General features: G+C 41.7%; 1 protein-coding gene across 1 annotated transcript in view; it reads right to left on the bottom strand.

The window, feature by feature from the left end:
* Positions 1-472: 472 nt before the first annotated feature.
* Positions 473-25,575, bottom strand: part of unc5b (unc-5 netrin receptor B) — a 126,410-nt gene continuing 101,307 nt past the window's right edge. Inside the window, exons 9-17 of the mRNA XM_084076966.1 lie at positions 18,084-18,278; positions 15,612-16,025; positions 14,936-15,023; positions 13,518-13,692; positions 12,260-12,499; positions 9,626-9,775; positions 4,989-5,153; positions 3,027-3,205; positions 473-1,175 (exon numbers count right to left, since the gene is read on the bottom strand). Of these exons, the coding sequence (XP_083933092.1) occupies positions 1,010-1,175; positions 3,027-3,205; positions 4,989-5,153; positions 9,626-9,775; positions 12,260-12,499; positions 13,518-13,692; positions 14,936-15,023; positions 15,612-16,025; positions 18,084-18,278 (1,772 nt within the window). The 3' untranslated portion in view covers positions 473-1,009. The remainder of the gene's footprint in view (positions 1,176-3,026; positions 3,206-4,988; positions 5,154-9,625; positions 9,776-12,259; positions 12,500-13,517; positions 13,693-14,935; positions 15,024-15,611; positions 16,026-18,083; positions 18,279-25,575) is intronic.

Below are 25,575 nucleotides of genomic sequence, written 5' to 3' on the forward strand. Positions count from 1 at the left end.
GATGGTTCCTTTTCCTGATATGGTTTTGTGTCGCGAGTCGAAAACAGTTTTGTGACGAGGCAATCCACTGCCTGTCTCAGTCTGAAGGGGGGGGTGGGTTGGGGGGGGGGGGGGGGGTTGTGACCCAAGGTTTTGTTCACGTGTGACACAATAAAGAGTGAGTCCAGAGAGCCTGAGGAGGGTTAAGACACAGACCTGCAGCGCCTGCTGTTCACTTTACACTCTGCGTGTTGACATAGATTTAAGGATATAGTGCGTTCACCACTAGGGGGGGGCCCTGTCGTGAGGTGAGACGGTGTTCAATTATGCACTTTTTGCAGGGGCACTAAAGGTGTGTGTGTGTGTGTGTGCGTGTGCGTGTGCGTGTGTGTGTGTGTGTGTGTGTGTGTGTGCTTGATGTAATCTAATACTGTGATTTTTGTGTGATGCAAAGCAGTGTTATTTATTTTATTATTATTATAAGAGCCTGTGCTCGCTTACGTGTTTCCCTGTTAAAAGAACACAATTCACACCACACACACACACACACACACACACACACACACACACACACACCACACACACCACACACACACACACACACACACACACACACACACACACACACACACACACACACACACACACACACACGGCAGATGAATGTACACCTAGTTTACACCATGCTGCTCCTCCGTCCACCTTCCAGGAAGGTGGTGCCACACGTAGCTTTGAGTTGGAGGCCTCAGGCTGATCTAGGCTTTAGTGGTTATCGTAGGACGGTCCGACATGGGAACGGCTGTAGCGTAGCGGGAACGTGACCGACCGGAGGGGCCACCGAGGGACAGATAGGAGGCAGAGGTAAACGGAGTGTGAAGGAACCCGGCATGGTCCAAAGGTTTACGCCGTGTGCAGGGGGGGGGGGGTGTGCATATTCATAGGCAGGTGTTAAGATCTTTTTTGTCGTGGTGGCCCAAAAAAAAAAAAGAACGTTTTTTTTTTTTGCTTTGCTCTCTTGCTCCTTGACGAATCAGCAATCCCCATCCGTTGTCATGACAACCAGCACCTCGCTTTTCCCCATCTCTTCCAACGCGGTTGCCAGAGAGACCAGGTCTGCGTCACCTTGGTGACAGGCTTCCCATAAGTCCAGGAGAACACCTGTGGGGCTGGGTTTGGTCGCAAAGTAGTTTAAGTACCTGAGAGGGAGGGGGGAGAGAGAGAGAGAGAGAGAGAGAGAGAGAGAGAGAGAGAGAGAGAGAGAGAGAGAGGGTTAAAGGTAGACGACGCAATGAAGACAATCAAGTACTGTACTTGACTACAATTTTGAGGTATTTTTGAGCGGTGCAACCGCTCCTATAAGAGGGTTTAGGACCCATCCGTGGTGAAAGTTTTTCTTTCCGTCGTGAAAATTTGTCTTTCGCTGTGACGCCATGCTGAGGAAAACACGCCCATAGGCTAAACTTTGACGTGCTGTGATTGGCCAGCGAGACACATGATGAAATTAACTTCAAACTTCGCAGACGCGCTGTGATTGGCTAGCGAGACGCATGATGAAATTAATAATAATGTAAAAAATGTAAGCATTTTTTACATGCCCATTGGCTAAGCTTCGCAGGACGTACTGTGATTGGCTAGCGAGACGCATGATGAAATTAATAACTCATAAATATCAACGCTCACTTCACACTGCGTGTGATTTTTGAGTGGTGCCAACCACTCCTATATCTGACTTTGTCCGTGTGTCCGTCCGTATGTATGTATGTATGTATGTATGTATGTATGTCCAATAAACAAACATTGATGACAACATCAATACGGGGCTCATCAAAGGCACCACTCTCTTCACACAGGGTCTGATTCTTTTCACTTTACTGGAGTATTTCTAATTTTCTTTTACATTTACTTCTTTTACATTACACCTCACTACATCCAGAGCCATGCAGATCCCTGAATGGGCCTGTTGGGCCCAAATAAATTTGATGTCTCCCCCGGGACCCAAACTAGTGAAAATAGCAGATCTACTGACCAAGCTCACAACGTGTTGCTCTGCAACGTGTTGTGAGCTTATACATCGGTTATTTTCACTACTTCTTAAAAGTTATATTTGTGGAATTTATGGAAAAACAGTGAACATTCTTTTGTTAATTTTTGAAAATCTTTTCAAATAATTATAACAAAAAGGGGAATAATTTGACCCACAAAAATGGTTTTGGGAAACAGTGCTCTAGAAAATTGGGCCAACTGAGACCTACAGAACTGTTCCAAAGCCTGACCCTGAATTTCAGAAGCTGCACTAAAAAGAGCCCACATAATAGAGATATATTTTATGAACCGGTAAAATATAGGCAACTACTTGTGACCCAAGAGCAATAAGCACCTGAAGGCTCATTCCAGATGGTCAGGAGGCCCTGTTGGATTTGATCCCAACAGTCTCAAGAACTGCCTCTGCTCACTACTTTTGCGGTCCTTTCTGGTTGCTCACGGCCCATAGACCTGTATATACTCTGGTCTAGAACAGGGCTGGGAAAACCTTTTTAGGTAAATCACCACCACTTTTACTTTTATTTCAATATACAGTACACTGCTAATTAAAATAATGCTAATATGAAAAATAAAGGCAGGATAAATTATGAAAAAAGTATCATGAAAATCAAACTATAATGCTATAAGATGATTTATTGGACTGTTAAAATACTGATGAGAGCATCCAGTTTCATGTGTGGTACACATGGTTGAAATTTCAGTTCCTAGTCAAATGATTTGAGGTTTGCCCCAAAGTGTTTTCAAAATATTCTTCATACATATTGAAGATGTGAAATTGGACATTCTGCATAACAAGTACTTTTAAAGTATAGTTTAATGCCAATACCTTTGCTAAAATGTTTAATACCAAACTTTTACCCTAGTATTTCTAGATTGTGGTATTGATACTTTTACTTAAGTAAAAAATAGGAGTACTTCCTCTATCACTGGCAGCACATAACTGGTATCATTCACCCAGTATTCTGTATATTGCGCGCCACCCATAGGTACTATGCTATGCTAACCTGTCAAAGCCCAGACTGTGAGCCAGTAGCCTCCAGTCACAACCACGGGCACTCGGGGCGTCCAGGCTGCCGCAGATTTTCTGGCGGATGGAGGCGGGCAGGCGAAAGGCATAGGGTCCCACTTGAGAGGAAGGCAGGCAGGGACCTCCCGAGGGCATGGGCGAGTGTGGCGGGAGAGTCTGAAAGAGAGAGAGAGAGAAAATATACCAACATGAAACAATATGAAATGATCTTCTCTTATTACTGAATGAATGAATCAAAATGGTTCAATTAATTCATCAATTAATAATTCTTCATTTTTGTGTCTTGTCCCAAGATCAATTGCTTAGGATTAGAAGACATCAAAAAACAAAATGTTAATTAATTGAATTAATTACATTACATTCACTCCTCAATAACTGAAAGTTACATGAAAGGCACAATTTACACAAAGAAAAACACAATAGCCAAAATAAAAAAATAGCTTATTCATATCCTCTTCGCGTAGCCCAGGCTTTCTCTAAGAATTTGGCAAATGTAAATACCTCGTAAAGTCACTAAAATCAATGTTTTACACTTATTAAATAAGTTTCGAATGCACACTGTCATTCGACAAAAAATGTGTTCTACAAGCTCACAACACGTCACGTGCTTGTAGATCTGTGGAGCTTGTAGAACGCTTATTTCAGCTCTGTATCACCGATGTAAGACATGTATAAATGAAGCTATAGACCTGGGCTACAGTATATTTCATGTGGGTTAATGTGTGTGTGTTTTAGTTTCCGTGGCTGTGTCATAGACTATATCCCCCAGAGGTCAGTGGTGGAAAAAGTATTCACAATTTTTACTTAAGTAAAAGTATCAATACAGCAATGTAGAAATACTCTGCTACAAGTAAAAGTCCGGAATTCACTTGAGTAAAATGTACAAGTAAAAGTACAAAAGTATTGGTATCAAAATGTACTTAAAGTACCAAAAAGTAGAAAGTGCTCAATAGGCAGAATGTCCCATTTCACAAGTTTTCAAATTTATAAAATGCATAAAAATCATTTGAAAATAGCCGATCTACAAGCTCACAATGCGACGCGATGCTTGTAAATCGGCTATTTTCAAATGGCCGAAATGTACATAGGGCTGAAGTGTGTTTTGTAATAATAATCAAAATCTACAAATAACTATTAACTAAAATTTTCAAATAAAAGTCGTGGAGTAAAAAGTAGTAGAGTAAAAGTACAATATTTGCCTCTGAGATGTAGTGGAGTAGAAGTAAAAGAACTGAGAATTGGAAACACTCCAGTAAAGTAAAAAAATCCTCAAAAGTGTACTTAACACATGGGGTGCCAGTTTTTTTTTAAAACAGAGTACACCGAGTGCCAGGATTTTTAACCATTTTTGAGGAGCCGAGATACAGGCTTTTGAAGTCATAAGTTAACCAGGAAGTGGATTGGAGTCTAAATCTTGGGAAAATGATATCTCCTGGTGCTGTTTTTTTTTGGCACTCCATGTGTTATTAACCCATTAAGACCTGGAACTGTGTCATTTTTAGATTTGAGCTAAAAAAGCATTATTTTACACTTTGGGCTATTCAAAAATAGCAGATCTACAAGCTCGTAGCGCGGCACCGAGTGCCGCGCTACGAGCTTGTAGATCTGCTATTTTTGAAAAATCGTGAAAATGTGTGCAAATCTTTGAATATATATATTTTTAAACCGAACATTTTTAACTCAAATCTTTGCTTCTGGGGGGTCCCTGGAACAACATATTTTGATGGGGGTCCGCGGCCAAATACATGTCATTTTGGGGGTCCTTGACATGAAAAAGATTGAGCACCACTGATATAGAAACATAGGTTTTTCAGAAAACTGTTGGGATTTAGGAGACATGTAGAATCGGCTTCAGGTCTAAATGGGTTAAGTACAGTACTTGTAAGTAAATGTACTTAGTTACTTTACACCATGCCAGAAGTGTAATAATGGTCCATACCTCCTGGATGTCTGTGTGCAGCTGGAATATCTGTCCCTCTCCCTCCACCTGGCGGACACAGATCTTGCAGCTGAGCTGTGACACGGCCAGGCTGCCTCTCTCCAGGCTGAAGGTGCAGTGGAGCGGCCTCTGGCTGCCACTCCAGATGTGATAGAACGGGATCTCCTGTGTCACACACACACACACACACACACACACACACACACACACACACACACACACACACACACACACACAGACACACACACACACACACACACACACACACACACACACACACACACACACACACACACACACACACACACACACACACACGGAAGGACATTTAATTACATTTTTGGTTATTGCTTCAGCTTTGACCCCTTTTTCCTCCTCCAATTTAGATCGTTAAGTCGCCAATTGATTCCTCCTCCTCACACATTTCTGTGTGTGGTCATCATACTGCCTCAACTGGCAGTGAGGAGCCCCCACCGGGAGCCCAGTGTTGATTTTGACAGCAAATTTTGATTTAGTTTTAGTCATAGTCTTTTGAATAAAATTCCATTTAGTTTGAGTCATATTTTAGTCACCTGAAATGCTTTAGTTTTTGTCTAGTTTTAGTCGACTAAATATCATAAGATTATAGTCGACTAAATCTACAGTTGATTTAGTCGACTATAATGTATGTTGGCGGTGCATTGATAGCGTCGTAATGGCTGATTTTACACTTGGTTGCATGCTGAAAATACAACGCGTCGCAGCATGACGCGTTGTGAGCTTGTAGATCTGCTATTTTCAGAGCACAACACCTGAGAGAAACCAAGCATAAAATGACTTGTCTTTTAGTTCTACTGGATCTCTTCTCCACTAGATCCCTCACTAACATTTTCATCTAGTCTTTATTTGTTGCCGAAATTGTCAATATATTTAGTCATAGTTTTAGTCATCATAGCTTAGTTTTTATTTAGTTTTCGTCAGTGAAAAAAGGTAGTCAACGAACATTTTTCGTGATAGTTTTAGTCGACGAAATCAACACTATAGAGCCTAAGTCCTACTCCTCCCTCCCAACACTCCCCGCTGACAGGTGCGACAGGAGTATGTGTAGTGACAAACTCCCCCCCCCCCCCCCCACACACACAGGCCAATTGTGTTTGTATAGACGCTCGACAAAGCCTGATGCACCGCAGTGGATTCGAAATGTCAGACAAAATCACAGGTGGTGGGCACAGCTACTTTACCACTGCGCCGCCCGAGCGCTAATTACATTTAATTTAACCAGATGAACCATAGCGTCCCCATTCTGGGGAAAGCATTCGGTGGAAATAGCAGATCTACAATCTCGCTGTGAGCTATTGTGAGGCCAATTTCGTGATGCTATTTTCGGTGAAGAGATTTGGTGTAAAGGGAAAAAAAGAGCGGGCCTAGAATAGACCCCTGGGAGACTCGATCCAGTCAAACAAGTATATAGGGTTTGAGTGCTTAATATAAGAGTGTGCAGAATAATGTAACCAAACTCAGAGTTACAAATGGATAAATGAATACAGAGGATTTGACTGTGTGCTGTAATATCGAGGCTTGACGCACATCCTTAAACTATACTTTTAATCATCACTCCTCAAGGTGCAAGGTTTCTTTATTGTTACCGTACATCTTGTGTACGGGTACATAAGAGTCAAATCATTTTGTTCAGGTTCCTCAGACATTGTAGCATCAATAACATTAAAGGGGCTACACCATGAATTAAAAATATATATATTATATATAAATATTGCCCCCTAATATGTTTTAAACAGGTTGTAAGCCTAAAAAACATCCAGATATTTTTTCTCACAATCTGACTGTCTGTCATTCCAAGCTTTTTCAGCTGCAATACCAAAACGTCCTATTGGGCAGGGGGGAGCTACTGAGCAATTCTGTCTGGCCATCGTCAATGCAAAATCAGTGCAAGTGACATCACTTGCACAGCCATTCTGAAATGGCCTGTTCAGACACGCCCATTCAGGAAATCCATGAAATGAGCATGAATGACTGAATGTTAAAAAAAAAAAAAAATTGGGTACAAGAGACACTGGGGAGCCCAAAAAATACTAAAAACCTAAAAAAAAAAAAGAAATTCATGGTGTAGCCCCTTTAAGCTGTGTACAGTAAGCATATGCTGTATGTTCCTGGTGCCACGTGTTCTAATTTATGAAGATACTACAGACCTTAAACTAACCCAAGAGTCAAATAATTTTGTTCAGGTTCCTCAGACATTGTAGCATCAATAACATTAAGCTGTGTACAGTAAGCATATGCTGTATGTTCCTGGTGCCACGTGTTCTAATTTATGAAGATACTGCAGACCTTAAGATCTCAACGTTGACGTAACACTGTCATCTGCTTGTTAGGATCATCAAATTGGTCATTTTTTATCAAATCCTATTCATATCCTGTCTTAATCACTTCTGTACAGTATCACTTATGACTCACATTAACTCCTGGCCACATATTGTTGCTTAATTGTGCAAATGCATATATTCTGTGTGTGTGTGTGTGTGTGTGTGTGTGTGTGTGTGTGTGTGTGTGTGTGTGTGTGTGTGTGTGTGTGTGTGTGTGTGTGTGTGTGTGTGTGTGTGTGTGTGTGTGTGTGTGTGCTTAATGAACTTAAACGAGCTCAGGCTCGCTTGCGGATGAGTAATTGGATTTAATGACCAATCACCACCTCCGTATGGAGGAGAGCGACCAGGTTCCACTGGAAAGCAACTAAGTACATTTACTTAAGTACAATTTTGAGGTATTTGTGCTATACTTGAGTATTTCCAATTTCCAATACTTTTACTTCTACTCCACTACACCTTGGATCCAGATATTGTACTTTTACTCCACTACATTTATTTGAAAACTTTAGTTACTAGTTCATTTGTAGATTTTGATTATTATTACAAAACATACATGAACCACTTCAGCCCTACATGCATTTCGGCCATTTGAAAATAGACGATCTACAAGCTCACAATGCGTTGTGATGCGACGCATTGTGAGCTTGTAGATCTGCTATTTTGACAAGATTTTTTATACATTTTGAATATTTAAATGGGACATTCTTCATAATGAGTACTTTTGGTACTTTAAGTACATTTTGATGCCAATAATTTTGTAATTTATCGCAGTATTTCTTTATCGCAGTATTGATACTTTTACTTAAGTAAAAAAAAAAGGTAACATTTTCCACCAGCCAGGATCACGACGGAACAGGGATTTAGAGTCACAACAGTGTGCGTCATACATGTATATTATACTGTATGCTACTCCATGATGCACTCGCCAGGAAAAGCTGGTCACGATGACGCTGGGTGTTATTCACAGAGCGGGACATTGCGTATCAAAGCACACCCTCGTCTCGTACAGCCGTTAGTGGATTCAGAAAGTGCCTGTTTGTTTGTTTGTTGTTGTCGAGTCACTTTGCCCTGAGTGTTCATAATGGACTCTGGCTACTGTGGCGGCAGAGTGCAACGGAGCATGATGCAACACTTTACACTTTACAGCCTTAGTGACTGATGACAAGCTAGCCGTTATGGTTCCACGTTATTGCTAGCTTAAGCCTCAGTTACACTTGGTTTGCGTGCCGGTGGCGTGCTTTAGTAAAGAGCAGATCTACTGACAATTCTCCTTCTACAGCACTGCCACCCAGGTTTGGAATAGTCTAACCCCATCCGTCAAAAAGTGCAGTTCACTGGGCTCATTTAAAACAGCCCCCACCTTTCAGGAGGCCAAAAGAGGAGGTAGTACCATTTTTCCCGTTATACAGACGCCCCCGCCCCCATTGTTGCACATTTTTTTCTGCATTCTTTTAGTTTTTTTTTGTACATAATAGTGTTATTTTTTCTGTATTTCTGTGTTGATATTTGAACTGTTGGTGCCACTATATATGACTATGAATTGAATACCAAGGACCTCAATGGAAACAAGGCCGCAAAGAACGGACCTTTTAGACAAAGTATTTTAAATGTAACTGTGCTGTTTTACATATTTTTTTGCCTAATAGAATATTCAATCAATCAATCAATCTACAAGCTGTCAGCGTGTCACGAACGTGACGCGCTGAGAGCTTGTAGATCTGCTATTTACGCCATTGCAACAACACCAGCGTGCAACTAAGTATAAATCAGGCTTTAGCTGGTCCACAGGACAACAAGTCTTTTGTTAGACCACATACTGTACTGCATGTATTCCTGCTCATTGCTTTATCCCATTAAGACCTGGAACGCATCTGTGTCACTTAAGATTTCTTTGGCTATTCAAAAATAGCAGATATACAAGCTCATAGCGCGGCACCGAGTGCCGCGCTATGAGCTTGTAGATCTGCTATTTTTTGAAAAATCTTGGATTTTTTTTTTTTAGATTTTTCCCCAAAAAATGTTATGATTTAGATTTTTTTTAAAGAATCACCTCAGGTCTTAATGGGTTAAAACACAGCATTGAATGGCATCTTTCACGGTCGCTTAGCTAAACCTGTTATATCTGACCAGTTCATAAAATGCTTCCGGTGTATTTTAGCCCTTTTTTCCAACAGAGCCAGACACTTGTAAGCACAGCCTTTGTGCTGCATCAGAGAATGGCCCAGCGGTAGCAGGCTGTGTGACCAGACTGGCTAGAAGACAGGCTGTGTGACTGACCTGGTACTTGGCCAGTAATTTGCTCCTCCAGTGGGAGTGAGGGATGTCATGTATGGACAGACGCAGGTTGTGGTAGCTGTCTTTGAAGAGCAACAGCTTGGGATCCTCCAGCAGCACTCCCCCTAAACTCCTCTCTAAGTCCATCACCTCCTGCAGACACAGACACAAGACAGACATGGGAGATTAAACCATTAAGACCGGGAACGCATCTGTGTGTCATTTTTAGACACGCTGAGCTGTGACACATCTGCACGATTTTTCAAAAATATTTACTGTCTCAATTTCTTTTATTTATTTTTTATCGTGAAAATGTGTGCAAATCTTTGCTATATTTTTTAAGCGAACATTTGTAACTCAAATCTTTGATTTTGGGGATTCTACAAATGTCTTCTAAAGTAAAAAAAAAAAAGAAAAACACATATATTGCTATAATATCAGTGGTTCTCAAACGTTTTCACGTCAAGGACCCCCCAAAATGATATGTATTTGGCCCCCCCTAGAAGCAAAGATTTGAGTTACAAAATGTTTGCTTTAAAAAAAATATATTCAAAGACACCCCCACGCACATTTTCACAATTTTTCAAAAATAGCCAAAGACATCTAAAAATGACACAGATGCGTTCCGGATTGAATGAGTTAAACAGACACGAACAGGAAGCTAAAATAGCTAACATAATAAATAAATAAATTCACGTCTGGCATTTCCTATTGTTTGTCTTATCGACTATGTGAGTGACAGGGTGCTAATAAATCAAAACACGAAGCAAAGCGATATGTAAAGTTCAGGATAATAACCACCGCCGACGGCAAATAACAATAATAATAATACTTATGATCCTGACAGAGACAACTTTTTGAAGACTGATTGACAAGTGGGACATTTCAAAACATTAAGGGGTAGATTCTATGGATTAGATGTTAATAACCTTCAGTGTGGCACTGAAGGTTTGATATTATATTGATAGAAATTGCACATTCGTGCATTCTGTATAGTAGGGGCGGAAATCGCTGGGTACCTGACGATTCGATTCTGATTCAGAGGGCTACGATTCGATTACATAAAGCGATTATTGCGATTTGCGATGCATTGAGATTCATTTATTTCCATTATCTTTTATTGATAATACAAACTAATGGAAGAGATGTGTGTCACTGTCAGCTGGAAGGTTATATTTGCAGAAAGCTAACAAGAAAATAAACAAGTCCTTTTTTGTAAAATAACACTGACTTATAACAAAGGCTTCTCAATATTCTGATAACCAACCAAAATCTGATGAAAATAAAATAAAAACTACAAAAATATATAAATAATAATCGATTTGACATTAACATGACATTTGTGAATCAATTCATAATCGTCCATGTCCGTATCGTGATTAATTGTTGAATCGATAATATTTTCCACCCCACTGTACTGTATACGTGTTCTGATGTTGGACTGCAAAGAAAGGGACAAGAGAACATGTAAATGCGTTCATTTGGCCCGCTGATTCATCAGCAAGTAAACTCAACTCTCATATCATATTAATGTGTAAAGCCCTTAATCACTGTCACAGTCTCAAAGGACCGTACAGGCTCACAAAAGAAACAAGTGAACTATCCCTCTGATTAATGATCTAATGTAATGTAAATAACAAACGCCACCTCATGGGCACCTTTTTGTTTTGCAATTATTTTTTCTTTTTCACCTTTTTCTCACAATTTCATTGTTATGCCAATTCACAATGGCCCCTCGTACCGTAGTGTCTTGTCACTGCTGATCCCTACTGGTTCCTTCATTAGTTCACTAGTTGTCGTGTGTATTATGTAAACACAACATACCTTTGACCCTCAAGAATTCTGTATTTCAGAAGAGTTCACGTGAATTAAAAATAACGTCTGAAAAAAACCCCCATGAAAACTATTTATGGAATGCAAATTAAAAGCTTACTTAAAGCACCAGAAGTAAAAGTTCTCATTATGCAGAATGTCCCATTTCAAGTTTTTAAATGCATAAAAATCATTTGAAAATAGCAGATCTACAAGCTCCCAATGCGTCGCATCGCGACGCATTGTGAGCTTATAGATCGGCTATTTTCAAATGGCCTAAATGTACATAGGGCTGAAGTGATTAAAGTATGTTTTGTGATAATAATCAAAATCTACAAAGTAACTAGTAACTAAAGTTTTCAAATAATTGTAGTGGAGTAAAAGTACAATATTTGGATCCGAGATGTAGTGGAGTAGAAGTAAAAGTATTGGAAATTGGAAAATACACCAGTAAAGTAAAAAATACCTCAAAATTGAACTTAAGTACAGTACTTGAGTAAATGTACTTAGTTACTTTCCACCACTGATGCTTAGTCAATATCAGGCATGCAGCAGCCCCGAGGTGAAAAAGGTGACAACATGTTGTTTTCTTTCGGGTCAGGTGTCACCCAATTGCCGTATTTCGGTTCAAAAAGGTGACTGTAGCTGAAAAGTGACACTTTTGCATGTCTGCAATATGTCCAACATGCAGACGGACAGATTTTAAACACACTGCCAGAGAAGGAAAAAAAACACCTGACATTATATTAGGTGTTATACCTTGAGGGCGTGGGGGGTGTCATGGTGTTATACCTTGAGGGCGTGGGGGGTGTCATGGTGTTATACCTTGAGGGCGTGGGGGGTGTCGTGGATGCAGTAGATTCGGAGGATGTAATCCAGGGAAAGACACGGGGCTCGAGGCGCAAACAAGGCCAGCTGAAGGCGCTTGCAGGCAGGCTGCGGGGGACAGGACTGGCCCACCAGGCCATAGGTCCCCAGCTGCTCCATCAGAACGTGACAGCTCTCCTCCTCCAGCTGCAGGTAGCAGGGAGACGACAGAGTCTCCTCCCCGACCGTCAGCACCTCCTGGGTGAGGAGACAGAGGAGAACAGACACAGGAACGAGACTGGATCAGCGCCAGTGTTGATTTTGATTCAGTTTTAGTCATAGTCTTTTAAATCAAATTCCATTTAGTTTTAGTCATATTTTTGTCATCTGATTTTTTTTAGTTTTAGTCTAGTTTTAGTCGACTAAATATCATAAGATTTTAGTCGACTAAATCATTGTTTCTCAAAGTGGGGTCCGGGAACCCCCAGGGGTACTTGAGGGGGTTCCAGTGGGTCCCCAGCTAAATGATGGATATGAACCAAATGGACCCTTATGGGTCTGTAACTCTGAGAGTGTAACAAATGGAACCAAATGGACCCTAACGGGTCCATTTGGTTCCATTTGTACACTCTCAGAGTTAAATTAACATTGATTTTACAATATGAATTGGGGTCCCAGAGATATAAATGCCATTATATGGGGGTCCGTAGCCCTAATGCATGTCAAACTGGGGGTCCTTGAAATTAAAATGATTGAGAATCACTGCTAGAGCCGTAAAATATCTTCTCTTATGGGGGGTCCCTGGCATATCTTTTCAAATGGGGGTCCGCGGGCTAATGAGTGTCAATTTGGGGGTCCTTGACATGAAAAAGTTTGAGAACCACTGGACTAAATCTACAGTTGATTTAGTCGAATGAAAATGTATGTTGGCGGTGCCTTGATGGCGTCGTAATGGCTGATTTTACACTTGGTTGCATGCTGAAAATAGCCTTCAGAACGCAACACCCGGAGCGCAACCAAGCATAAAATGACTTGTCTTTTAGTTCTACTGGATCTCTTCTCCACTAGTAGATCCCTCACTAACATTTTAGTCTAGTTTTTATTTGTTGACGAAATTGTCAATGTATTTAGTCATAGTTTTAGTCATCATAGCTTAGTTTTTATTTAGTTTTCGTCAGTGAAAAAAAGGTAGTCGACCAACATTTTTCGTCATAGTTTTTAGTCGACAAAAATCAACACTGCAATCAAGACACTGGTTAATTGATGGGTGTCTCACCTCCCACGCGCCCTGGTGGGTCTGCGTCTTCAGCATGAGGGTCCAGTCGGGCGTGGGCGTGTCCAGCTGGGCGCAGTGGGGCAGGGTGAGCACCACGGGCCGGTTGAGCAGCATGCAGGACGGCCCACAGCTCACCACGGGACTCAGCACCGTCTGACTGCCTTCTGAGGGCAGCCTGGGGGGGGGGGGGGGGGGACGGACGGACGATCGAGACCCGTTATTAACAGAGACACACTGAAGAGAATCAACAGAACTAACTAAGTTTACCCAAACATAATTTAATCCATTAAGACCGGGAACGCACCTCTGTGTCATGTTTAGATGTCTTTGGGCTATTCAAAAATAGCAGATCTACAAGCTCATATCTTTTATATCTGCTATTTTTGAAAAATCGTGAACATTTGTCCAAATCTTTGAATATATATATTTTTAAGCGAATATTTGGAACTGTCAAATGTCTCAACAAATCTCTATTTTTTCTTTTTTCTAACTTTTGTTGCTATATCAGTGGTGCTCAAACTTTTTCTTGTCAAGGACCCCCAAAATTATGTTTTTGGCCGCCGACCCCATCAAAATATTTTGTTCCAGGGACCCCCAGAAGCAGAGATATGAGTTACAAATGTTCGCTTTAAAAATATATATATTCAAAGATTTGCACACATTTTCAAGATTGTTCAAATGTTTTTGAATAGCCAATGAAAAAGCCAATAAAATCGTAAAATGACACAGATGCGTTCCCGGTTTTAATGGGTTAAAACATGGTACTTTCAGAACGGCGTATATAGTGTCAGAGGACCAATTACCAATTAGCGCCGGTCGTGATTGAAACAATTCATTTATTTATTTATTTTCATTCAGGGAATCAGCGAGAGAAATTAACCCATTCACTCCGGGGAACGCATCTCGTGTCATTTTTTGAATTCTTTGGCTATTCAAAAAATAGCAGATATACAAGCTCAAGTTATGATCTGCTATTTTTTTTAAATCTTGACAATTTGTGCAAATCTTTAAATATATATTTTTTAAAGCGAACATTAATTTTGTAAAATATTTTGTTCCAGGGACCAAACTAACCCTAACCCCACAGACTAACAGACTAACCCTAACCCCCAGAAGTAAAGATTTGAGTTGCAAATGTTCGCTTTAAAAATGTACAGTATATATTCAAAGATTCGCACAAATGTTCACGGCACTCGGTGAGCTTGTAGATCTGCTGTTTTTTAATAGCCAAAGAAATCTTAAAATGACACAGATGTGTTCCCGGACTGAATGAGTTAAAATGAAATCAAATCTATTCCGCTATGCATCTGTAATGCCCGACGGCCGTGGAAGAGGACGAGGATAACGGAGAGAGAGATAGAATAGACGAGGATAACAGAGAGAGAAGAGAGAGAGAGAGAGAACTAAAAGTCACTCACGTGGTTTTCTCCCACTTGTTGATAATGAGGTACATCTCGTAGAATTTCCCCTGAGGAATGGCGCCCGGCGGAACCAGCAAGCTCACACCTGAGAGAGAGGAGAGAGAGAGAGGGACAGCCTTGTCCTTATCCGCACGCAGGTGACACATTCATTAAGATAATGTAATTGTTTCATAAGTTAAGCTACGTTTAAAAGGAGTAGTTCACCCAAAGGAGACTCTCCTACCGGAAACAAAGCCGGCCATCAAATGATTGGCTTAGGAATGCGTCAAAAACTAAAAGATATCCATGAATTCAAGGCTTCAAGGGGGGTGTCTTTGCTTCTGGGGCAAAAATATTTTTAGTTGGGGGGTCCGTGGCTAAATACATTTTTGGGGTCCTTGACATGAAAATACATCAACATACGTTATAGTTTTTTTTAGAAGACATTTGTAGAATCCCCCAGAAGCAAAGATTTGAGTTAAAAATGTTCACTTTAAAAAATATATATGTTCAAAGATTTGCCCAAGATCTTTTGTAAAGAAAAAACAGCAGATCTACAAGCTCATATCCCGGCACTCGGTGCCGCGCTATGAGCTTGTAGATCTGCTATTTTTGAATAGCCCAAAGTATGAAATAATGGTTAAAGTGCGTTCCCGGTCGTAATGAGGTTAAGAATCTAATCTTGTGCGCTTACCCGTGTTAGGGATGGTGAGGCGTCCTCCCAGGTTGCCCAGGGTGGCGCCGGCGCTGTGCCCGGGCTCCCTGGGCATGGTGGTGGCGTGGACGCCGTGCCCCCCATGCTCGCTACGCTCTCGTCCCACGGTGCCCCCCCCCATGCCCACAGACTTCAGGCTGAGGATCTCTGCGTCGGCGGCGGCGGGGGGCAGCTCCATGGAGGACAGCGTGGAGGAGTTGTACACCTTGATCTTCAGGCTGGGCAGGGGGTCCAGCAGGGGGGACGTGGTCATGGGGATCTTGTGGGGGCTGTCCCCCCCGCCCCCGCCCCCGTTGATGCCCCCATGCTGCAGGGAGAACAGGGGCCCGCGGAACGTCCCCGCCGTGGCCGTGAGGTCCGGGGGAGCCGAGGGGTGCAGGAGGTGAGGGTTATCTGTAACGCCAAAGAGGGGGACACACATTTCATTGTAGGCCTCCCTCACAGTGACACATTTCATTGTAGGCCTCCCTGGCAGTGACACATTTCATTGTAGCACACCCGGATATGGAAATATCCGTATCCGGAGATTTTCGTTCCCATCCGCCGCCGCTCTAAAGGTTCCCCTAATCCGCCGTTATCTCGGAGTTGTTTTTCTCCTCGCTGAACGCTGTTTAACAGAAACCGCGACGACTGCAAAATGGAATGTCGCCGATTGAAACGCTCTTCTCTGGGCCACTCACACAGCTACCCTGTGTGTCTACAAACAGTTTAACGAAGCGATCTTAACACATTGAACGCCAGAGGTTAATCTCATAATGTACCTACCAGTGCCAAGCTCTTTTTGTTGTTTTTTTGTTTTTTTCATGTCGTCAATCCGCGTTCATTTGGTTCGACACAAACACGGGATCCGTGAAAAACAAAAACAAAAAACTCCGAGCCGATCCGTGCCGCCATTTTGAAGTTACAGGCGAGAACGTTAGACAGGACGATGCGGTGAGGAAAACCACAAGGGAGATAAATCGATTCTAAGCTGATGCCTAGACAGGAAACGGATGCGAGCGAAAAAACCGGAACCAGTTTTATTCCGTTTCCGATCGGCCCCGGAACCGGAAATGGGTCGAAAAAAATTCCGGAATGTGCACTTTTTCGATTTAACATGGGAAATGCGAGTCGCTTAGATCTACGCGACTGGCACACTGCGGCTTTAAATCGGTTCGCGTAGATCTACGCGACTGGCACGCGATGTGTTAAGGTATTTAGCGAGGTCTGTGGCGACGTGAAAAAAACGAAAAAAACAACAATAAATCGCTGGCACTGGTGAGTACATTATGAGATTAAACTCTGGCGTGGAATGTGTTAACCACTTCAGCCCTAAATTGTTGCTGTCGGGGGTCGAAACCTTGTATGTCCAAAACCGTGCCTTTTTTATAATTATAAAATATAACATATAACATTTTTAAAGTAGTGAAAAGAGCCGATCTACAAGCTCATAAGATGCAAGGTTTCTACTCAACAGCAACGATACACAGTACTTTGTCACATGATGAATAGTGAACATGACCCAAATGGCCCATCTACAAGCTCACAGCGCGTCGCTTTAATCTCTGAAACGTTTTGAAATGCTTTGTTAAAAGAAACTGTAAATTCTTTGATATTTTGTGCCCAAAACTGATAGGTTGAGAGCGGTTAACCTCTATGTGGGAAAATCCTCACCGTTCATTTGTGTAAAAACAAATGGGCATGGAGGAATTTGCTGTCTATACAAACGATGCAAAACACACAGAGTAACTGAAGGAGTTCTGTGTTGTTGTCAATTCATATTTAGCCTCGGGAACACATGCGTTTTTTATTTTAATTAATATTTATTGCCAGGAAATCAGAGGAAGGAAACCATAACAAACGCTGTGAGAGGTCGAAATGTTAATTCAGGAGACAAAGGGGAGCAGAGTTAAAAAAAAACATTCCTTTTTTATCATTATTTTAAAAACGATTTAAAATAGTGAAAATAGCCGATCTACAAGCTCACGACGCGAGGTGTTGTGAGCTTGTAGATCGGCTATTTCACTTGTGTACCACTCTTGTATTGTCGGGTCTCTTCTCTACATGTAAAGTGTCTTGAGACAACTTGTTGTGATTTGAAACTTTAATAAAATTGAATTGAATTGAATTGTATGACAAATTAGGGCATTCATTTGTGAAAGAAAAAAACATTAAAACGTTTAGATATGAGGTTTCTGCCTGACAGCAACTATATAGATGTGTAATGAGGTTTATTTTGATTTCCACGGTGATCATCATAAAGGACAAATAATAATGATGTAAAAATATTAATGAATGATGACAAATTTGTTGTGAGGTATTAGATGACAAGTCTAGTGCATGAGTGATGAGTGTGTGTGTGTGTGTGTGTGTGTGTGTGTGTGTGTGTGTGTGTGTGTGTGTGTGTGTGTGTGTGTGTGTGTGTGTGTGTGTGTGTGTGTGTGTGTGTGTGTGTGCGTGTCCCAGACTCACCCTGTCTGGGAGGCTTGTAGTTTCCAGGGTGGAAGGCGGCGGTGAGAGCAGAAGAAGAATCTGTGATGTCGCCGTGGAGATGCCGACACCTGCGGCGATACGCCAGGATGCCCACACACAACACCAGGATCACACACAGCAAGAGCGCCCCCACCAGGCCGGCATACACCGCCACACCCATACCTGGAGCCATGGCTGAAAACAAGACATGAACACACAGGGTTATGAGTTAAAAACAAGACAGGAAACACACAGGGTTATGAGTTAAAAACAAGACAGGAAACACACAGGGTTATGATCTGAAAACAAGACATGAACACACAGGGTTATGAGTTAAAAACAAGACAGGAAACACACAGGGTTATGAGCTGAAAACAAGACAGGAACACACAGGGTTATGAGTTAAAAACAAGACATGAACACACAGGGTTATGAGCTGAAAACAAGACAGGAAACACACAGGGTTATGAGCTGAAAACAAGACAGGAACACACAGGGTTATGAGTTAAAAACAAGACATGAACACACAGGGTTATGAGCTGAAAACAAGACAGGAAACACACAGGGTTATGAGCTGAAAACAAGACAGGAACACACAGGGTTATGAGCTGAAAACAAGACAGGAAACACACAGGGTTATGAGCTGAAAACAAGACAGGAACACACAGGGTTATGAGCTGAAAACAAGACAGGAAACACACAGGGTTATGAGCTGAAAACAAGACAGGAACACACAGGGTTATGAGCTGAAAACAAGACAGGAAACACACAGGGTTATGAGTTAAAAACAAGACATGAACACACAGGGTTATGAGCTGAAAACAAGACAGGAAACACACAGGGTTATGAGCTGAAAACAAGACAGGAACACACAGGGTTATGAGCTGAAAACAAGACAGGAAACACACAGGGTTATGATCTGAAAACAAGACATGAACACACAGGGTTATGATCTGAAAACAAGACATGAACACACAGGGTTATGAGTTAAAAACAAGACAGGAAACACACAGGGTTATGAGTTAAAAACAAGACAGGAAACACACAGGGTTATGATCTGAAAACAAGACATGAACACACAGGGTTATGATCTGAAAACAAGACAGGAAACACACAGGGTTATGAGTTAAAAACAAGACAGGAAACACACAGGGTTATGAGCTGAAAACAAGACATGAACACACAGGGTTATGATCTGAAAACAAGACAGGAAACACACAGGGTTATGAGTTAAAAACAAGACAGGAACACACAGGGTTATGAGCTGAAAACAAGACATGAACACACAGGGTTATGAGTTAAAAACAAGACAGGAACACACAGGGTTATGAGCTGAAAACAAGACATGAACACACAGGGTTATGATCTGAAAACAAGACAGGAAACACACAGGGTTATGAGCTGAAAACAAGACAGGAAACACACAGGGTTATGAGCTGAAAACAAGACATGAACACACAGGGTTATGAGTTAAAACAAGACAGGAAACACACAGGGTTATGAGCTGAAAACAAGACAGGAACACACAGGGTTATGAGCTGAAAACAAGACATGAACACACAGGGTTATGATCTGAAAACAAGACAGGAAACACACAGGGTTATGAGCTGAAAACAAGACATGAACACACAGGGTTATGAGCTGAAAACAAGACAGGTACACACAGGGTTATGAGTTAAAAACAAGACAGGTACACACATGGTTATGAGCTGAAAACAAGCCATTAACATTTTGTCCTCTCTATTTTCCAACTTCAAAACGCCCTCAAACGTCTTTTTTTGTGGCACAGATCGAATTTACTTTTAAGATATTTTTCGGATAGCACTTAGTTGTTTAACTTCATATTATGTGGTCAATTAATCATGACAGAGCCTACTTAAAAATAAAAGTTCAGAGAACCGGCAGGGGCGGGCAGTGATATCCGTATAAAGCACTATTTTGGGCATGGCCCTTTCAAAAGTCCCCCTTGCGTCACGTTGCTCTGTGGTGGTGGTGGAACGAACTGCTGATTGGCTGAAGGGGTTGTCAGTCAACGGTACTAATCCCGCCCAGCTCCCGCCCACAGCCAAAAAGCCAAACAGGCCCTCATGCCAGACTCACTACTGAAATCAAATGGAAATGAGATTTCCGGAGGGAGGGGTTTACCAGGCTAAGGGTTATCTAGTTGAACCCTAGTACCCCTGTTTTTGGGGGGGAGGGGGGCGGGACATTCGCAGAAAAACGCGTCGCACACAGGGGTCCATACACGGATAAATGTGTCCTTGGTAAGACCACGTCAATGTCCATATCTGTGGCTAATCTTTGCTTAAAAAACGAACAAACTAAAAACTTTTGATTTTTTAATTATAAAGTTGTTTATGTTTGTTTATGTAAATTGCAATGAAAGAAAGCACCAACTGTACTGATAAGACCCAATTACTGAAATCCCAGTCTCCAAGCTTTCTTCAGAATAGATAGAACACTCTGATTTCATTAATGCAGAAATGCTATCATTTTAAAATGTGTAGAACATTTGCATTTATGGCACATTAGGAGTCCACTGTTATACGTTCAGGACTAGGTGTTTTTCATAATATTATTGAGTATTATTATATTGAAGTATTATTGTATATATAGTACAGTATTATTGGGTATTATTATATTGAAGTATTATTGTATATAGTATAGTATTATTGGGTATTAGACTAGGTATTTTTAATAACATTATTGACCGGCCATTGTGTTTGTCCGTGCCAAAAACTACGTTTGACGAGAATGTCCATCACAAGTCGGCGTGAGGATGCATGGCCCCTGGTCGCGACACAATGCGTTGTGCTCTTGCAGATCGTCTATTTTCGGAATACAGAACCAACTCAGGTCAAGTTCACTATCTCTAAGTTGTTAAAAAGGGCTTTGAGAAGAACGTGCAACGCACACACAAGACCCAGACACACACACCCACCCACCCACCCACCCACCCACCCACCCACCCACCCACACACACACACACACACACACACACACACACACACACACACACACACACACACACACACACACACACACACACACACACACACACACACACACACACACACACACACACACACACAAATCAAATGTCAAGGAAAAGGAGAGGGTAGGACATTTTTCACAAGAGCACAGCGATTGCAGACCACTTTGTTTTATAGTCCATGATTGGAATGTAACCTGGACCTCTACAAACCTCCTGCCTAACCCATGTGGTGGAAAAACCAGAGTGTTTAATATCTACAACTGTCTACCCTGCAAAGGAGGGGGGGCTGGCTGTCTGTAACAGCAGGGTTGAGAGGGCTGCTGTGGGGGTCCGACTGGTCGTCTGCAGCCTTAACCTGACCTGCTCTCTGTCAGTCTCTCCCTGCTGGGTGAGACTTTCTGACTGACCAGCGGGCGCTTAGCTTAGCCCTGACTTCCACCCACCGCTTAGCGGGCAGGCTGAGCCCCGCGGCGTTGGCACGTGAGCTAGACTAGACACACAGCGCTAGGAGTAGAGAGCTATTAATTGACTTTTTTTTTTTGCAAGACATCGGTTATGGACAAATTATGCAGCTTGACGTGTCCCCATTCTTTTTGCTTTCAAAATCTATTCCAAAACAGCAGCTCTACAAGCTCACAAGGCCATGCAACACATTCTGAGATTGTAGAATAGGTCTTAACGGGATAGTTCACCCAAATAATAACTCTTTTTCTATGGATTAGTCCCCCCATGGAGACTTGAATTCATGGATTTTTGTTTTGTTTTGTTTTGTCGCATTCCTAAGCCAACAATTGGATGACCAGTGGACCAGTAGGTAGCGTTTCCGGCAGGAGACACAAAGGAGACTCTTTGTGTGTCCTACCGGAACAGGTGCCGGTCACCAAATGATTGTCTTAGGAATGAGACAAAAACAAAAGAAATATCCATGAATTCAAGTCTCCATGGGGTGACTAATCCATAGGGAAAAAAAGTAATTTTGGGGGTGAACTATCCCTTTAAATGGTTAAATGAAATAAAGTTCAGTTTATGTTTCAAATAGAAACTTTTATCAAAGATTTCCAAATAAATTTAAAGATTTTGCAAAATATCAATCAAAACATCAGTAATTGGTGATCTAGGTCGGCTCTGGTTGGAAGAAAAGGAGACTAGATGGACAGACACAGAGGAGAGAGAAAAGGAGACTAGATGGACAGACACAGAGGAGAGCAGAGGAAAGGAGGGGATGGGAAAAAGGGAATAAGGAGAAAGCTGGACTTAACAAGGCAGGAAAGAATTACAAGCAGAGAGATAGAGGAGAAGCTATGAGGCCATGAGGCCATACAGGATGAGAAACACTTAGATAAGGTTGTGATTTGCGGCTCGGGGTTAGAGGAGGAGGAGGATGAGGAGGAGGTCAGCAGTGAGGAGATAAGGATCCTTGTGCTGGAAGGTATGCCCCCACACAAAGAGCGAGCGGAAATGAGAAGAGGTTCCCCCCCTATTCTGGGGGGAACTTTGGGTGAAAATAGCCTAATCTACTAGTTGTGGTCGGCTGTTTTCTGTAACGTCGCGTCACCAGTCTTTCCACCGCGGAGGAAAGGCCTGGGTATTCGTTCCAAACTGGCCCGTGTGATACGGTATAGAAAAAAACTGAAAAAATAAATGATACGTATAGCCTGCGAGTTAGTTCAGGCAGCGTACACTCGAGAGGTTACGTGCACGCTCACTACAATGCTCACTACAGCTGACCAATCGGGCGGGTTACTTAAGCTCACCTAAAGTCTGCGTTCCTTCCGCTTTGTGTGTTATGGTTGTCGTCATGCGGCGTTTGCCCCCACCACCACCCCAGCGCCACCAGTGGGCTCTGCTATTGGTCTGTTCCCCATGGGGGGAGTTATCATAATATGATAATATGATATATTATATCTATCTCCCTGCTCTTAATGGTTAATGATGGTTGTCTAAATCAGTGGTTCTCAAACTTTTTCATGTTAAGGACCCCCAAATTGACACTTATATGCCAGGGACCCCCCATAAGAGAAGATTTTTTACGGCTCTAGCAGTGATTCTCAACCATTTTAATTTCAAGGACCCCCAGTTTGACATGCATTAGGGCTACAGACTCTGAGAGTGTACAAATGGAACCAAACTAACGGGTCCATTTGGTTCCATTTGTACACTCTCAGAGTTACAGACCCATAAGGGTCCATTTGGTGCCTAATCTATCATTTAGCTGGGGACCCCCTGGAACTCCCTCAAGGACCCCTGGGGGTCCCCGGACCCCACTTTGAGAACCAACGGTCTAAATTGTGCTGAGCACTGAGCAGGGAGAAAAATATAGCAGAGGCTGAACGGCAAGATAAAATATTACATCCACACTTGTATTCTCATTCATTGGTTCAATATATATGGTGTTTGCTACTTCTTCCACAACTGACGATCTACAAGCTCACTCGTTGAGCCGCATCTCCGGTGCTGCAGCCGACTATGAACCAGGCAGAACAGCAGAGAAGTTACAGTACGCAGTACGCAGGAGAAAAAGGTGAGTGAGGAGAGAGAACAGAGGCAGCCAGAGGAGGAGGAGGAGGAGGAGAGAACCAAACTCAAAGCGACAGCCGTCCGCACTTATTACCAGAAATAGAACAATAGTGAATTAGGAGCATTAGGATGGGAGCTCTCCTTCAGAGAGAGAACAGCCAAAGAGACACAAAAACTGCTGAGACAATTAACATTAACCCATTGAGACCTGAAGCCGATTCTACATGTCTCCTAAATCTCAACGGTTTTCTGAAAAACTTATGTTTCTATATCAGTGGTGCTCAATCTTTTTCATGTCAAGGACCCCCAAAATTATATGTATTTGGCCGCAGAACCCATCAAAATATTTTGTTCCAGGGACCCCCAGAAGCAAAGATTTGAGTTAAAAATGTTCGCTTTAAAAATATATATATTCAGAAGATTTGCACACATTTTCACGATTTTTCAAAAATAGCAGATCTACAAGCTCGTAGCGCGGCACTCGGTGCCGCGCTACGAGCTTGTATATCTGCTATTTTTGAATAGCCCAAAGTGTAAAATAATGCTTTTTAGCTCAAATCTAAAAATGACACAGTTCCAGGTCTTAATGGGTTAAGAGTAGAATTTCATGTAAAACTGAATACTTGTGTTCAGTCTATTTATTTCGGTGTCTGTTTGGGTTTTGTTACGTCTGTTAAAACCCAGAGAGAGGGCATGAAATCATGAGAAATGAACATAATAAAAGTATTCATATCACAGTGCCAGACAGACACTATTAGGCCATGGCCAGGATCCCTCGAGGTGTCAGGGTACAGAAACCACAACCTTTAAAAAGACTTTTCTGGTGACAGAAAAGGAGCTGTTCTAGAGAGACAAGCTTATTATAATACAGTATAATACGGTTTGTAAGGTATGTATTGTGCATATATTACAAACTGAGTGTCCTAAAGGTTTAAATGAAGACAATATTGTTTGGGTTTTTCCTATAAATGGTTTTAAATCTAATGTTGGCTTCTGGGCATTATATTATATATATATATACACCCCAAGTGATGTGCCTAATTATGCACTGTCTGTTATATTTGCCACTGTAACATGCAATAGTTATATCATCCTGATACTTCAATCTTAGCGAGTTTAGTGTGAAGAAATATCATTATTTTTCTACATATTATTGTTTGTCGTAATTGTATATCAATAGACACAGGTTCAAATGTAACATTTTGTATATCTCTATAGAAAATAATTTGTGTTTTATTATTGCATTCTTCTGTAACCGAGTCCCTTCACAAATTGTACAGATTTCTATGTACATTTCAACATTCTCAAAATGTTCAAAAACTGCAGAAATAGCCATGTGTTGTGAGCTTGTAGATCAGCTACAGCTACAGATATCCGGCGAATAGAATTGGTGTAGAGGGGACCAAGTGCAGTACCCTGGGGGACCCCGGTCAACAAAGTATAATAGGGTTTAAAGTGGTTAATTGTTAAATAACCTTTCACAGCCGCTAAATAACTATTAGAATGAGTTTGAGTCGTGCTCACACCCTCTCCTATTTATGGCTCTCTCCTGATCCCATGACATATTCATCTCTGGAGGAATTACTATCACTGTTGTGATTAACCCATTGAGACCTGAAGCCGATTCTACATGTCTCCTAAATCTCAGTTTTCTGAAAAACGTATGTTTCTATATCAGTGGTGCTCAATCTTTTTCATGTCAAGGACCCCCACAATTATATGTATTTGGCCGCGGACCCCATCAAAATATTTTGTTCCAGGGACCCCCAGAAGCAAAGATTTGAGTTAAAAATGTTCGCTTTAAAAATATATATATATTCAAAGATTTGCACACATTTTCACGAATTTAAAAAAATAGCAGATCTACAAGCTCATAGCGCGGCACTCGGTGCCGCGCTATGAGCTTGTATATCTGCTATTTTTGAATAGCCCAAAGTGTAAAATAATGCTTTTTAGCTCAAATCTAAAAATGACACAGTT

Source organism: Gymnoscopelus microlampas (assembly GCF_963454915.1).
Source record: "Gymnoscopelus microlampas genome assembly, chromosome: 13".
Classification (NCBI taxonomy): Eukaryota; Metazoa; Chordata; class Actinopteri; order Myctophiformes; family Myctophidae; genus Gymnoscopelus; species Gymnoscopelus microlampas.